Below are 13,913 nucleotides of genomic sequence, written 5' to 3' on the forward strand. Positions count from 1 at the left end.
ATCCAGACTGTAGAATCATTTGACCGTGTTTGGAAAAAGTTAATTAGACTGGCAAGGAAATCTGCAACAGCAAGCCGTATCTATATAAAATCAATCTAAATGTACGTGAACGACTGTTAGCACAAATATGAGCCAAACACCAAAACACCATCCCAATGATCAGGGATGCATGTCTGAAGGAACAGCATTTTAACCCTTTCATGCATGAATTATGATCCTCTGTGTCAGGATTTTTTTTTTTCCATTTTTTTTTTTTTATTTTCTTAAGGCATAAAAAAAGGTAGGAAAAAAAAAATTGGTGATCAGATGTAATTTTCTCCAAATACAAAGTTGTTATTTAAAAAAATGCATCAGTAGTATTGTTCTTTAGGGGATATCTGATGTCTCAATATTTTTTTTTTACCCGCAAGAGTCATCTACAGTAGAAGGAGGGAGCGGGTCGGTCGGCATGCTTTTTTGTCTGTCGGCCATATTGGATTTAACAAAAATAATTTCTTGCATTTCCAACTGATGGCCAGTAGTTGATGGTGTATTTTATGATGCATTAGTGTCCACTTCAGTGGTCTGTGTGCATTTATAACATAAAAATCCACAAGAGGCACAAAAAAGTGGCTTTTAGAGAGCTGTCCACTGTCACATAACTAAATCCAAACCGGTGAGACGGTAGCAAAGTCTACATCACAGATACAAATCTGATGCGGCACAAATTGTTACAGTCTACCTGAATTAAAATACTAGAACAAGTCTGTTTGCTGTATTTTTTTTGTTTTATCTGAACAACAACAGCATTTAACACTAAACAAAAGAGAAGCTTCTGTGGCCTCCTGTATTTGCAGAATTATTTTTGTTTTTCCTCAGACAGCAGGGAACTTTCCAAACTTCTCGGATGCAGCTGACTAAGCTTTGTGCCTGCTCTGCAGGAGCTGAGCCGATTGTAATTGCTAAAGCTACTCGGCTAGATTTCGTTGGTGTCTGAGGAGCCGAACGAAATGTAACATTGAACTTTTGCTTTTAATAATGTGAAGAAAGCACGGAGCTGGAAGTAACAATCTTCACATACCTGATGTTTGGTGCAATTTATGGTGTCATGTTTACTCGCATACCCACCGGCTCCCTGCGGGGAGCGACGTCGCATCAGCAGTGTGAATGCAAACACAGAGAACGCCCATTCATTGTTGTCTTTTTGCTCCTCTAACCCTCAGAGAACCGCTAGAAAGCATCAGGCGCCGACACCTTCCTCAAACTAATCTGTCACCTCTCCGTGTGGAAGTGTGTCTGCATTTCAGAGGTTTTATCTCCATCCAGCCAGCGCTGCTGACTCATCGTCCCCTCAGGTCCACGGCTCGTCACATACAGAGAGGAACGATCTCAAAGAGAAATGAGATTGTTGCTCAGTGTGCGCCTGACCTCGGAGGATGAAAGAGGAGGACACGGAGCCGGAGCCGGGAGGAGGAGAGCGAAAGGGGGGAGGAGGCGCAAACGACGCCTGTGGCGTTACGAGGTGCGAAACACACCGGAGAGCGACTTTCCCAGAGCAACAAAAGAACCCGCAGCACAGCGCTCGCTGCTGCTAATGCTTTGTGTTAACATCTATATTAACACTGAGCCTCCACCTTTTGGTGTTTATGTATATTTCATCCTCACAAAGCGGCAAACAGCGCGCCATGGTTAATGCATTAAGGAGCACAAACATCAAAAACCTGCTGCTGCTTCTGACGGGGCAGAGCTGCTGAATAATAGCTGCCCTCCCTACAAACTTTCTATGTTCACATCAGAAGCGTTCAAGGCAGCAGAGACTTCTGAGCCCCGCAAGTTCTTTCCCATTGCTCAGAGGAAAATCCCAGAGCAGGTGCGTAGAAAATTCCTCCTAAAATGACCTGTGTCACTGAAACCTGGTTGGCAGCTGAATTCATCACGAAGGAGATGAATGAATGCTTTTCTTCCTGCATGGTAGCTGCATACGTCTGTGACGAGCGGCGTGTAACGCACTGCATGTAGGACACCGAGTGACCACAGGGGGCACCATGAAATTTGACTTGCGAAATATCATTATAATTAATTGTAGCAACATATTTAACTAAACGTGTATGAAGATTTTTGTTAGTTATGAGCTAAGCAATACAAATGTATCAAGTTTGCTCCATAGAATCCAATCCCTGCAATTCTATTTCAATGGGCAGACACCTGTTTTTGAACGCAGCCTCGAACAGAGTAAGGATGGGAAAAAAAACAAAAAAAAAAACCCAGCAGAATGATGCTTACACTTTGCTCACATGTCACTCGCCTCACACTCTCTCTCTCTTCCCCCCTTCTGTCACTCACTTCTCCGACTCAGCACGTTTTTTGGCGTTCACATAGTTGAGGAGGCTGCAGAGTTAGAGCGCTCAGCAGTGATTGGAAGTTCACAAAGCATTTGTTCTGTTGGCACCAAAACACAAAGCTTCTGAGCAGGGACTTTCACAAAGGTACCGCCAAGTGACGCGCTAAAGGAAAACTTTCAGAAGTTTGGATGATTTAGGATCTGTTCTGAAAGTAACACTTTTCTCAATTTAATGTTTTCTTTGTTTTTGAACGTCCTTCATGCAGGCTTCATGTTCATGTTAGGAAATACAGTTGGTACATGTTCTTCTACTTCTACTTCTCTTCATCACTGATGTCCCAGGCAAGTTCTTTATATCTTATTTAGCCAGTATGTTTATTGTCATTCTCAGTTCTTTGGACCTGTAGTCCAGGTTTTACTATTCTCTTTCACATAAAGCGAAGTAAAACAGTTCTGCACCCAGAAGACATTTAGTCTTTGTTAGTTAAAACTATTTAACTTACAAAGACAGAAATTTGAAAAATTGTTTTCTTGATCCTACTGCAACATACAAATTTCCTCTCAGTATAAATTTTATGACTTTTCTAACAATTTTCTTTGACTTTACTGAAGGTTGTATTACAAAACCTGTCATACTAGTCTTATTGACTACAACCCAGATGAGAGTAATGAATAAAGCTCATTTACTGTTTCCTCAAACTACATGCTGCATTTATGACCCTCGCTGTCGGGATTTCCCCCACAGTGTTATAAGCTTTTTTAATCTTATGTTTCTTAATTTCTGAGACTAAAACATAGAGATGGAAAAGAAGATCGCTGTGGTCAGATAATCTCCCTGTATGCAGATGACACAGCTTTCTTACTTTCTACTTTCAACCTTTTAGTAATACATTTTAAATAAAGTTATATTCTCCAATAAGTCCCTTTTAAATTACCCATATAAACAGGTTTGTATTATATAATTTCAACTTTTTTATGCTAAAGGCACACGAGATATGTTAAAACATACTATATCACTAAAATACATTCATCACCTAATAAAAGTGGTCATCTTATGTTCCTTAAAGTGAAGCAGCAGGTGGATTATTGCTCCAATGACTTCAAATTCAAGAGAAAGAAAAAATAAATCAATAGCAGATGGATGAGAAAGTGTTCAGATTTAAGTGATCTCGCTGTTAATGACGTAATAATGCGGAGATTATAACCAATCTGCATGATTTTTTATGATCTCACTGGGATCAATTTGTGTTTGATTAGGGAGGGGAAGGAAAAAAAAAAAAAAAACGACTTTTCTCTGCAGCCGCCTGGCTTCGTCTGAGGAAGATGATCCAACTTCCTTAAATTCGCCGGCTTTGCTCAGACATCTGCCTCGCAGAGACGAGGTGAGTAATTAGCACATGTACTTCTGTTTACATTCACACACTGTGAGTAATCCTGTTTTCTTCGCAACAACGCGGCTTAATGCGAGCTCCTTTCATGTGAGCCTAATTGACTTCAGCCTGGAAGGCGTTATTGATTGAACAGCGAGAGCGCGGCCGGCAGGGAGGCGTTTCTTATCTCCCGATCTTTTAACACGCAGGTTTAAGAATCAGCCGGTGTGACACCACTTCGTCTTCCAGCAAGAATGCTCCTCGTTAAAAACTCTGTCGTAATTTGCCGAGACAGGCGGCTCAGTGAGACCCTTTGCTCATCAACACAGGCGTTTTTTAAGATGATAATGAACCCTTAAGGTCAACGACGTGGATTAGAGGGAAGGGAAAGCCTTCAACCTCCATCATCGTCTTTGTTTTCCTGGCCCTTTAAAGCAGCTAAAACCCTGATGCACGTCAGCTGAAGATTCACATTCAGCCATCAACAGATAGCTGTAATAGATCTCAGCTCAAACCTCCGATATTAAAATGTTAAATAAATACACGTTTTCCATGCATTTGCCCATGTCGGCCACCATATCAGGAGAACCAAAAGAAGCATTTCGTCCTTTTCGATGATCTCCTCGTCGTTACACTCACTTCTGAGAGAAGAGGTCTCTGTACGGGCTGCCGTGCTGCATGGCAATGCCGTAGCCTTTGCTGCTCATGCTGTTTCCTGAAACCGTGATGGTGCAGTCGTCGTCCGTCAGCGCCGCGTACTCCAGCACCGCCATGTCCCACAGGAAAGCGTAAGGACTCTTCTTTGCCTGGAGCACGAAAGAGAAAAAAAAAACATGATGTAGAAATTTAAATTTGGTCAAATTTGGTCCAGACCCGACGGACACCAGACAGAAACCAGGATCAGCTTCATAACAGAAGCCTCTCTTTCAGCTAGACGCATTTATCACCTCAAATAAAGCAATTTTGTCGGAACTCTGCATGAATACATTCTTTTCTAAAAATTAGTGACCTTCTTCTCCAGAAGTTTATTTAAGCTGGCCAACTAATGTCATCTAACTGCACTGATTCACTGACAAACGCTACATCCAAGGACTAGTGACAGCTCTGACGTTTTCTCTCCTTTATATCCCGAACAGTGTTTCCAATAGCAACACTAAAGCACCCCAATGTGGGTCCTTTATTATCGGTACTGGTTTTGACAGAAATTCGTTGTGGTTGATCTCCGCCTCAAAGCTCTTCATCACTTTTGTTTGTTTTTAAAAACTTTAACGTTTTTTTTTTTTTTAATACAACCTGCTTCTGAAGAGAGTGCAAGTCAGAAGTTTTTATGACTTATTTGACCTGTTTCGTTTCCCAAGACAGAAAAACTTAAAAGTTTGATAACCATTTTTTCCCACTCCCCCTTTTCTAAATCCTATGAACAAGTGGCATGTTTGCAGGAGTCAGAGTCAGGGTTTTAAACCATAACAACATTGCATCATTTCCATTCATGGCGGTGGAAGCATGATGCATCACCATCGTAGGAAGCTTCAAATAAATCAGAAATAAATGACCATGACAGATGAATGTAAAACTCCTGCAAGGTGCTGCAGGTATTCTTATTTATGGCGTTATTGTGTGGCGCTCTTGCTCGCTCCTTGTTAAAGATAGATAAACCCGGTGTTAGGTAATCTTCTTCCCGCAAGCAATGAGCCAGAAGCTGATGTTTAACGGATTTGGTTCCGTTACAGTGTCAAGAACACGCCGACATGCGATACTGTTGCCGAGAACAGAAGGCTTTGTCTGTGCTGTGCTGCAGAGGCGGTCTGTCGGAGGTGATGGGTAAGGATGAGGTGACAACAACACTCAGCGGCAGCAGCAATGGCAGCGGCGGCAGTGAGGTTTAAGTGGATGAGGGCGTGGGTGTTTTCACTGCATCAGCAGTGCTGCTGCAGGACTTTCTGCCTCCACCGTTTTGACCTGTGTGAATGAAAGCACATTGTTCTCTCCGGAGTTACACAAAGACGTGTTTTTAGATCATTTCATGCTGTTGCCGTCCTCTGATGTGCAGCGTGTAGCTGCTGCTGTCGGCTTCGCGTCTCATCACTGCTCGCAGTTTGCAGGCTGAGTGAGATACTCCTCTTTAGCAGTGTTTGAAGTAACACGCAGCAGAAATAAGATTTTCAAGAATAAAGGAAGAGAAAAGCTGAACAAGAGAAGCCCGGAGGAACCATCGGCTTCACAAATATCATCTATCATCTATCAAATATCATCTTAGGCTGTCCCACAACTGGAGAACTACAGTGAGATCATCTGTCCGACAGCTGAGACTTGTTCCAAACTGGGTCATCAACTGGCCAATTAAGGATGCAAACAATTAATTGATTTATGATTAATTGTCAGTTAATGGTTTAGTAAATTAAAATAGATTCCAATCGATTAACTAATAATGTCCGCTTCCCGTCTTTTTGTGTTGCGGTTTGGCGGCCATCCAGTGAAGAGCGCTGTTGGTCATCCTTAACCACAGCCAGTTGATAGAGAAATAAAGACGGCGGGGCCATACCAGAACAGGAAAGAGAAATAGTCCAAACTGAGTCCAGTGTGGGATGGAAAGTGAGCTTCGTGCTTTTCCGTTTTGAAACTAAACACTCAACAAGCTCCTTAAATTCCACCTTAATAGCACCGATTCATCCAAATTTACCAAAGTGCTACCGAGGTCAGGATGTGACGGCGGAAAAACAAGGAAATGTAACAGAGAAACATTAAACATCTAAACCTGATTAAAATGCTGTGCTTGGACCTTCAGTTAGCTGCACAGAGACAAATGTCTTCAAAACCCCAATGAAAGGAAGAACAGTCGGAAAGGTGAGAGGGACAAATTATTTAATGTGACAAACTGATAGTCAAAAACACTAGTGAGCAGTATTGCTGCTAAAGTTGGTTCTGAAAGCTGGCGAATCACTACATTTATTCACACAACGTTCTGCCCTCTGACCCATTCCATGAGGCCAGTCATTCATATTTCATTTCATGGTCGCTCTCGACAAATTAAAAAAATCGATTTTGGCCTCGTTTTGAAGGCAAATGCAAAAGTCTCTCTTTAAAAAGGAACTTAAGGATTTTGTTTTTAAACCATTAAGCTGCCTCAGCCCATGTGAAGTGCATCCTAATCAACTGAACAACCAGTCGCAGGACTGGAGGTTCCAACGCTGCCTGTGAAACAGATGAAAAACTGTCTGTGTACAGAACGGTTTGATGGGGGGGAAACGTCAGCGGTTCCAGGGGGAGGTTTATCACACAAACGGCTGAATAATGGATGCGCTCAAAGCCGATTTGTCTCCGAAACTAATTTGTCATCGGCTTTTTGGGAGATCTACGAGCGTAATAACGCGCAGCAGCGGGGCACTGGTCCTGCTTTCACACGCGCGCACACACACATGGGATACTGCCTAACTAATTGGTCCATTGTTCAACCGCGCTTGCAATTAAGTAATAGATAAACAGATGAATGTGTGTGTTTGCCTGTTGTGAATGAAATGAGGAGAGCGTGCATGTTTTAAATGACTACTGACGATAATTTGGGTTTTGTTTAGCTTCCCCCCCCACATATTCTGAAGGCTGTTTCTCATAAACACCCTGTTTGTGTCCGACAGATTAATTCAGGTTTAATCTAATGCGACAATTTAGCTGTGGTCCAGCAGAGATTAAAATGCAGGCAACAAAAAATCTCCTTCAGATAAAACTACACCAACACCAACATCTAATAGTGTTGCTGTTGACTTTCGTCACCTCGGTTTTAACGTAATTCTGCTAAATTTACTAAGGTGGACCTTACTTAGTTTGTATGAGAGACAAGCAACGGAAAATGACATGGTTTTCAGTTTTTACAAGTAAAACTTTAAAAAACACTATTTAATGCGATACTCCCAAAGAAAACCCAACTGGAAGCGTTTAAGTACAGTCCGGCTGTGGACAATCCAACCTAAAGGGGTCGCTCTTTTGCCCCTTCAGTTGTTTGTTTTTGGTTTTTTTCAATGATTTTACACTCATGAAGTTTGCCACAGACTGAGACACAAACCTTGCGGATGCCTTCTGACGGGCTGGACACGGAGTAGTCCATGCCGTCGTTCTTGCTGATGGTCCTCCACAGCTCTGCGTACGTGCTGTCCTGCTCCAGAGGGTTGGTGCCTTTATTCCTGAAGTAGTCGTAGACGGCGGAGTCTCTCACTGTGCCGTACTCCACGTCGATCTGCCTCGCCAAGTCCTGGAATGACCTGCAGGACGGCGTAAAAACACAGGGGTCATTGTTGATGGGCAGCGTGTCTCTCACTTTATGTTTCAGTTTTACTGCTGGCTTCTTTTTTCTTTTTTTTCCCAAGTTGTTAATAAGGTATGGCAGCCATTACCACTGGCAATGAAAAAAAAAGGGTATTAACATGAATTAATCTTTTACCACAGTATTGTAATCTTATGCTGGAAATATTAGAGAAATCTAACTTTTAATTTGAATACATTTGTTTAGCAGTGAAGAAAAATTCCATGTAAGAAAATTACCAGATATTTTCCCCCTGTTCATTATTTCTTTAGATGACTTTTTTTCTTTTAAGGCATAATTTTGTAACCCCTAACACTTCTTGTAAAATAAATTATGTTAAAGCTGTTTTTGTAATTTAGACATTGCTTGGTAAAGTGAGTCAGGGTGTGTGGGAACTTTTAATTAGTACATTTCAGTTTCCCAGGGATATAAATATGATGCATCACGAATAAAGGGTGAGAGAACCTGGACATTCAGGTCAACAACTGGACAAACATTTTGTCTTCATGGTGAAGAGGAGGGTAAAGGTCTCCAAAGCTCAATGACAAAGAACTGCCACTTGTGGCATCTTTGTCTCACCATGTCTCCATGACAACCACTAGACACCATCTACAGTAGAACTCAGTACACATCTCTGGCAGCAAACTACGGCTTTCGTAATGCAAAAAGAAGGAAAAAAAAAAAGAAACACGCCTTAAATGTAACACACACACACACACACACACACACACATATATATATATATTGGTCACACTTGGTTTTTGTGTATAATTATACATTAACAATGAATGCAGAGTGAATAATTTTATGCATAATAATGTTTTTTTTTACTAAAAAAGTCCAGTTTTAATATTAATAATAATAATTTAAAAAAAACTAGTCAAAGGATGTTTACCATAATAATTTCATTCCTGCCTGTCATTGATAGTACCCCTAGCCTAAACAAGGAGCGAGGATGTAAATAATAATTCATTGTGTTATTTTGTACTTTTAATTAATGGAATCACAAAGCAAACCCCAAAAGCTAATTAAAAAGTAAAAAGACAGACAGAATATTCAAGACCACACAAACTCAAATTCAACTGAATCCATCACCGAAAAAACAAACAAGAAAAGGTCAAAAAATGTCACATTGATTAAATCAGATATTTGCATACTTTATGAAACTTTTTAATTAATTTCATAAAAAAAATAACAAATTACAGCTTGCAAATACAGACAGGAACAAAGACCTTAATTTTCAGAGACGCATCTTGTGGTCTGATCAACCTAAATTGACAATTTCTCCATTTGGAAGGAAAAGAGAGAAATGTTCATGCATGAGAAGATCCTCCTTCATGCAAGTACTTTGCTGCAGGAGAGACAGGAGGGCAGCATTTTTTAAGACTTCAAGCCAGGAAGTTTAGACTTTGGAACAAACGGGACTTCCAAACATATAGTGACACCCAAGCACACCCCCACGTTAGCTAAAAGTGGCTTACGGACAACAAAGTAAATGTTTTGGAGAGGCCAAAAGAAATCCCTGATCTCGGTCTGATAGAAAACGTGGGCAGAGCTGAGACGATGTGCAAGAGCAAGGAGAGTAACCAACCTGACCAAACCTGGATACTTGGCTCTGTCAGACCAAGTATCCGGCAAACGTTTGAGATACACCTTTGGACCCAAAATGCTTGAGATAATTCAAACTTTTGACTTCAAAGCAGGAAAAGAGAGAAATCTTAATCTTCTGGCATTCATCAAATGATGATAGTAATCCTATCTGACCTGGAATGAGAAATGTTGAGTTTTATTTTTGGTAGGAAAAAAAGAAAAAAGGCCTTTATGTGCTTCCTTAATTCCAGTCCCGTCTTGGTCCCCAACCTGTTTCCTACATGACTAATGATGCCCCTAATTTTGCTTGAGTAACAACCATTTCTGAGGAACAGTAGACATCTTGTTTCATCTTCCGTTACGCGACCAAAGAGGAGGACGGCACTCGGCTCTGACCGATCATAAATCCTCCAGTCTGGGAGATAAAGTATCCTCCAGGCATTTTTCATCTGGGCGAAAGGCGCAACGGCTGTCAGTCAAAGAGGAGACGTCTCCCCTCTGCTGGAGTCTGCAGGCGATGAGTCTGCACCGTGCGCACTTCTCCCGTCTTGAGTGCTCACTGTTTCGCTCTGCGGGGCCGCACCGCGCACTCCGACTCCTCATCCTTAACACAGTGACGGGGATTCGCTGATGAAAATGTCAGCTTGAATTTGATACTCGGAGGAGAGGAGGCAGAAAAGGGGATCGGGCCGTGCGTCACGGAACAGGTAGCAGATGGAAAATGAGAGATAACACTCGCTACACACGCGGCGGATGAATGATGATGCACCTGAGCTGCGAAGGTTCTGTCAGAAATCTGCTCGAGCATTCAAGCTTGGGAAAGATGTTTTTTTTTTCTTCCTCTGCAGAAACATTTGAGTTTTAAATCAGTCTCTCCCTCAGGTCTCAGAGGATCACAAAGTCCTTTACAGCTTCAGCTATTTGAAAAAAGAAAAGAAATGAGAGTCGTCCTTCGCCTGTGGAAACACAGTCCGTTAGATGAGACAAAAGTCTGCTGTGTGTCGTGACTTCGCTCCGAAGCTCGATCCGGAGTTCATTATCTCTTTAGCACTGATGTGCTTGCTCTTCATAGTCAGCGGATTTAATTTTTAACAGTCCAATATGCTGCAGATTTCTTCAACTGACCAGATTCCCTTCATGTTTCAACAAGTGGACGGTTTGTTTCTTCCTGTTGCCCTGCTTCCCCAAAAGGCAACGTCTGTCGAGTGCCCGATTAGCGGTTGTCCTATCAACAGGTTGTCCAACCTGCAGCTCCTCCAGAGTTACCATGGCATGGTGACAATATTCCCTCTGTTGCTGGTAAATTCATTGTGGTGCCGACACTTCATGTCTGGTTTAGATTATTTTACACAGCCGTGAAATAACTGCTGATCAGCTACTGACGTCAGTGTTAGTAGTGCTAATGGTGATGAGAGATGAAGCAGTTCTGCAGATTACAGCAGGAAATAACCTGGTTAATAAAAAAATAAATTAAAAATCTGATTTTGGTTTCTGCTTTTTACTTACTAGGGCCAAATTAGTTCTCTGATGTTTTGCTGCTACCTTGCAGAATCAAAGCATCACCAAAAGGACACATTTAATTAAAAAAAGAAGAAAAAAAAAAACAGGAAATATGTATGGGTGGACTCAGAAAAGCTTTGATCAGCTGACCTATGCAGGGCGCAAAAATGGCCAGATTATCTTTGGAAGGGCTGTTTCAGTCCAAATAAATAACTTACATTGGAAGCAACCAGCCAAGTGACAAACTGCTGATTTATATCTGAGGAAGCGTGATCTGCAGTGGCTTTTAGTCAGATGAAGCTGAGAAAGTTTGCACATGTGCAGAAGAGGAGACGCTGGATATGCCATACGAAGGATGTTGCACAGAGTGAGGAGGAACAGAGGAAAGGCAAAGATGAACCAGATGATCTGCTGTGGCGCCCCCTACAGGGAGAAGCTCAAGGAAGATGACAAATAAGATGCATCTTTTAGGATTTTTATGCATCTCTACACTGGACCAACAAAAACAAATTAATGCAGCAGTTCCTATGTCTGTGTCGGGAATTAATACATAAGAGAAGACAAGCTCAACATCTTCTAATGTGTCTCTGAAACAGGCAAACTTCTTTTACAATCATGTTAGATTACCTGTTTCTTGAGTCTTATCAAGAAAGAAGACTTATAAAAAGTGGAGTGATTTAAATACAATAGAAATAAATACAAAAGCATGTTTAAGAGGGATTTTTGTCTAAAAAGAAAACATGCACTTTAGTCATTACTAGTCCTTGAATTAAAAGGGATGTAAAAACCCTCGACTCTCTCTATGATTTACAGTTTCACACTTGTTTCTGATGCTCCGACGCGTCCCGAGTTCAAGTTAAAACGCTCCCCAGAGGGCGTCTTTACTTCACAACTGCCTGCACAACAGAGGACTGGCTGCCGTGAAAACCTTCCAGACTTGGAAAGACTTCAGACTTCCCAGATCAATGATTCTCTTTCAGCACCTGCAGCAGCAGAAGAGACCAGACTTCAGATCAGCTAATCACTACTCTGAGCCAAGCTGGGCAGTTTGGTCATGAATATCGAGCGGCGTTTAGCTGCTCCTGGCCCTGCGGTTCGGAGCCATGAGGCGTGTTTGTTTCTCGGCCCGGACTGTAAATACGGCTGCAGAACCGACGACGCTGGAATCAGAAGATAAGCAGCGCTGTGATGTTCGACCGCCGGGGGCTTTATCAGAAGGCGACGAGAAGAAAATAAAACGCTGCATTTGATGTGGCACCAGGCCGGCGTGCAGACACTTGAGGACACTTGACATGGTTGAAGACGCAGGAGTGAGACGGAGTTTCTGAGGCAAAACATGGTCCAGGTTTATTATCCAACCAGGAAAAAGAAGTTTTTGTAAAAGATCTCAAGTATGTAATTTTTTATTTATTTATTTTTAAAGATTTACATGAAGACATGGAGAGTTATTGTCTGATAATATAAAAAAAAATATGCATTTACTTTTTATAAATTTTACAATTATTGACGCAGCAAAAAAAAAAAAAAAAATCTATGACATTCATTGTTGACTTAATGAAATACAACTACTTAGGTCCAGATAATTACTTTAAAACTAAATAACATAAATAAATAAAGTTTTGATGAAGTGAACTATTGCTACTGTTAAACTTATGTGGCTATACAAATGTCTTGTGTTATAAGTACAGTATTTCTTTGAGAAGCTGTGAGTCTTTTTACACAAATTACTTAAAAATCTGCTTTCAACTCTACATAGCATGAAATCTCATTTAACATGTTGCAGTGTAGCATTTGCTGGAATAATCTTTTTTTTTTAATGAAACAAACTACTAAACCTTTCTTAATGCAAAGTACAAAATCACATTGTTGGGTAAACACATTCGAGTTTGTTTTTTCAGTGGAAGACCTCTGGTCAGTCTGTCTTGTGTAGGACAAACATTTAGAGCTCTACGAACTGGAAACTTTGGAAAAAATTAGAAGCTCTGTTCTGATTAATGGACTGATTACTGTTCTATCGCAGCCTTCATCTTTTCCTGCCTTACGTCACAAAACAGCGGCGTTGACCCCACGCTGCGGTCAGAGACAGAATGCTTTCGATACAGCACAGATCCTAATTAGTTTGGCTTCTGGAACATTCAATTACCATCCAACTGAGCACGTTGAGTCAGCGAGGTTCAGCCAGTGCACTGCGATGATGAAGGTCGTCAAACTCCATTCATTTGTACATTCAGCTAGTTTTCATCAAGGCAGCCGCAGCAAACCTGAAGTTTTACCTTGCGAAAGACGTTTTAGGTTCGCCGGTGGAAAAGATTTCCTAACGAAGCGGCTGTTTTGGCGCCGCTTTCTAACTTCGCGTGTTCTGGTAACGGTGCGGATCGTTTTCGTTTTAAATTACCGTGAAGAGAGAGAAACTATGAGAACTGAACAAAACAATTTTTTATTTATTTTTTTGTAACAGTTCCATTTCAGCTTGAGAACAACCTCTCAGTGCATTTCATGCTTCAAGATGTCTCTTTCTGAAGAGAGTAACACAGAGTCCCGTTGGCAGAAGTGCAAAACCTCTAACTGTGGCACATGAGTGCTTCTGCTCCGTTTTTTTAATGTATCCAATAACACCATTAAGGCTAAAATAAATAGCCAATGCTGCAAATATTTACTCTCCACAACATTGATTTATTTGCTAAATAAAGCCTTTAAAACTTCAAAAGTATTATGATTGCTCTTTCAAATATATATATATATAAAAAAAAAAAAAAATTCCCCTCTCACCCTCCGTGGGTGGTCTCTTTCATCCTCTGAGCTCGGGTCCTCTACCAGAGGCCTGGGAGCTTGAGGGTTC

At 41.3% G+C, this 13,913-nt stretch overlaps 1 protein-coding gene across 3 annotated transcripts in view; it reads right to left on the reverse strand.

Annotated features, from left to right (window-relative positions):
- The window catches only part of grid1b (glutamate receptor, ionotropic, delta 1b), a 439,103-nt gene that overhangs the window by 12,826 nt on the left and 412,364 nt on the right, over positions 1 to 13,913 (reverse strand). For all 3 annotated transcript variants that reach the window (XM_088016453.1, XM_088016451.1, XM_088016450.1), the window contains 2 exons: positions 7,748 to 7,943; positions 4,330 to 4,496 (listed from right to left, as the gene is read on the reverse strand). In XM_088016453.1, the coding sequence (XP_087872579.1) occupies positions 4,330 to 4,496; positions 7,748 to 7,943 (363 nt within the window). The remainder of the gene's footprint in view (positions 1 to 4,329; positions 4,497 to 7,747; positions 7,944 to 13,913) is intronic.

The sequence above is a fragment of the Poecilia mexicana genome, unplaced genomic scaffold, assembly GCF_051168715.1.
Source record: "Poecilia mexicana isolate PSO_F unplaced genomic scaffold, ASM5116871v1 scaffold_19, whole genome shotgun sequence".
Taxonomy (NCBI): domain Eukaryota; kingdom Metazoa; phylum Chordata; class Actinopteri; order Cyprinodontiformes; family Poeciliidae; genus Poecilia; species Poecilia mexicana.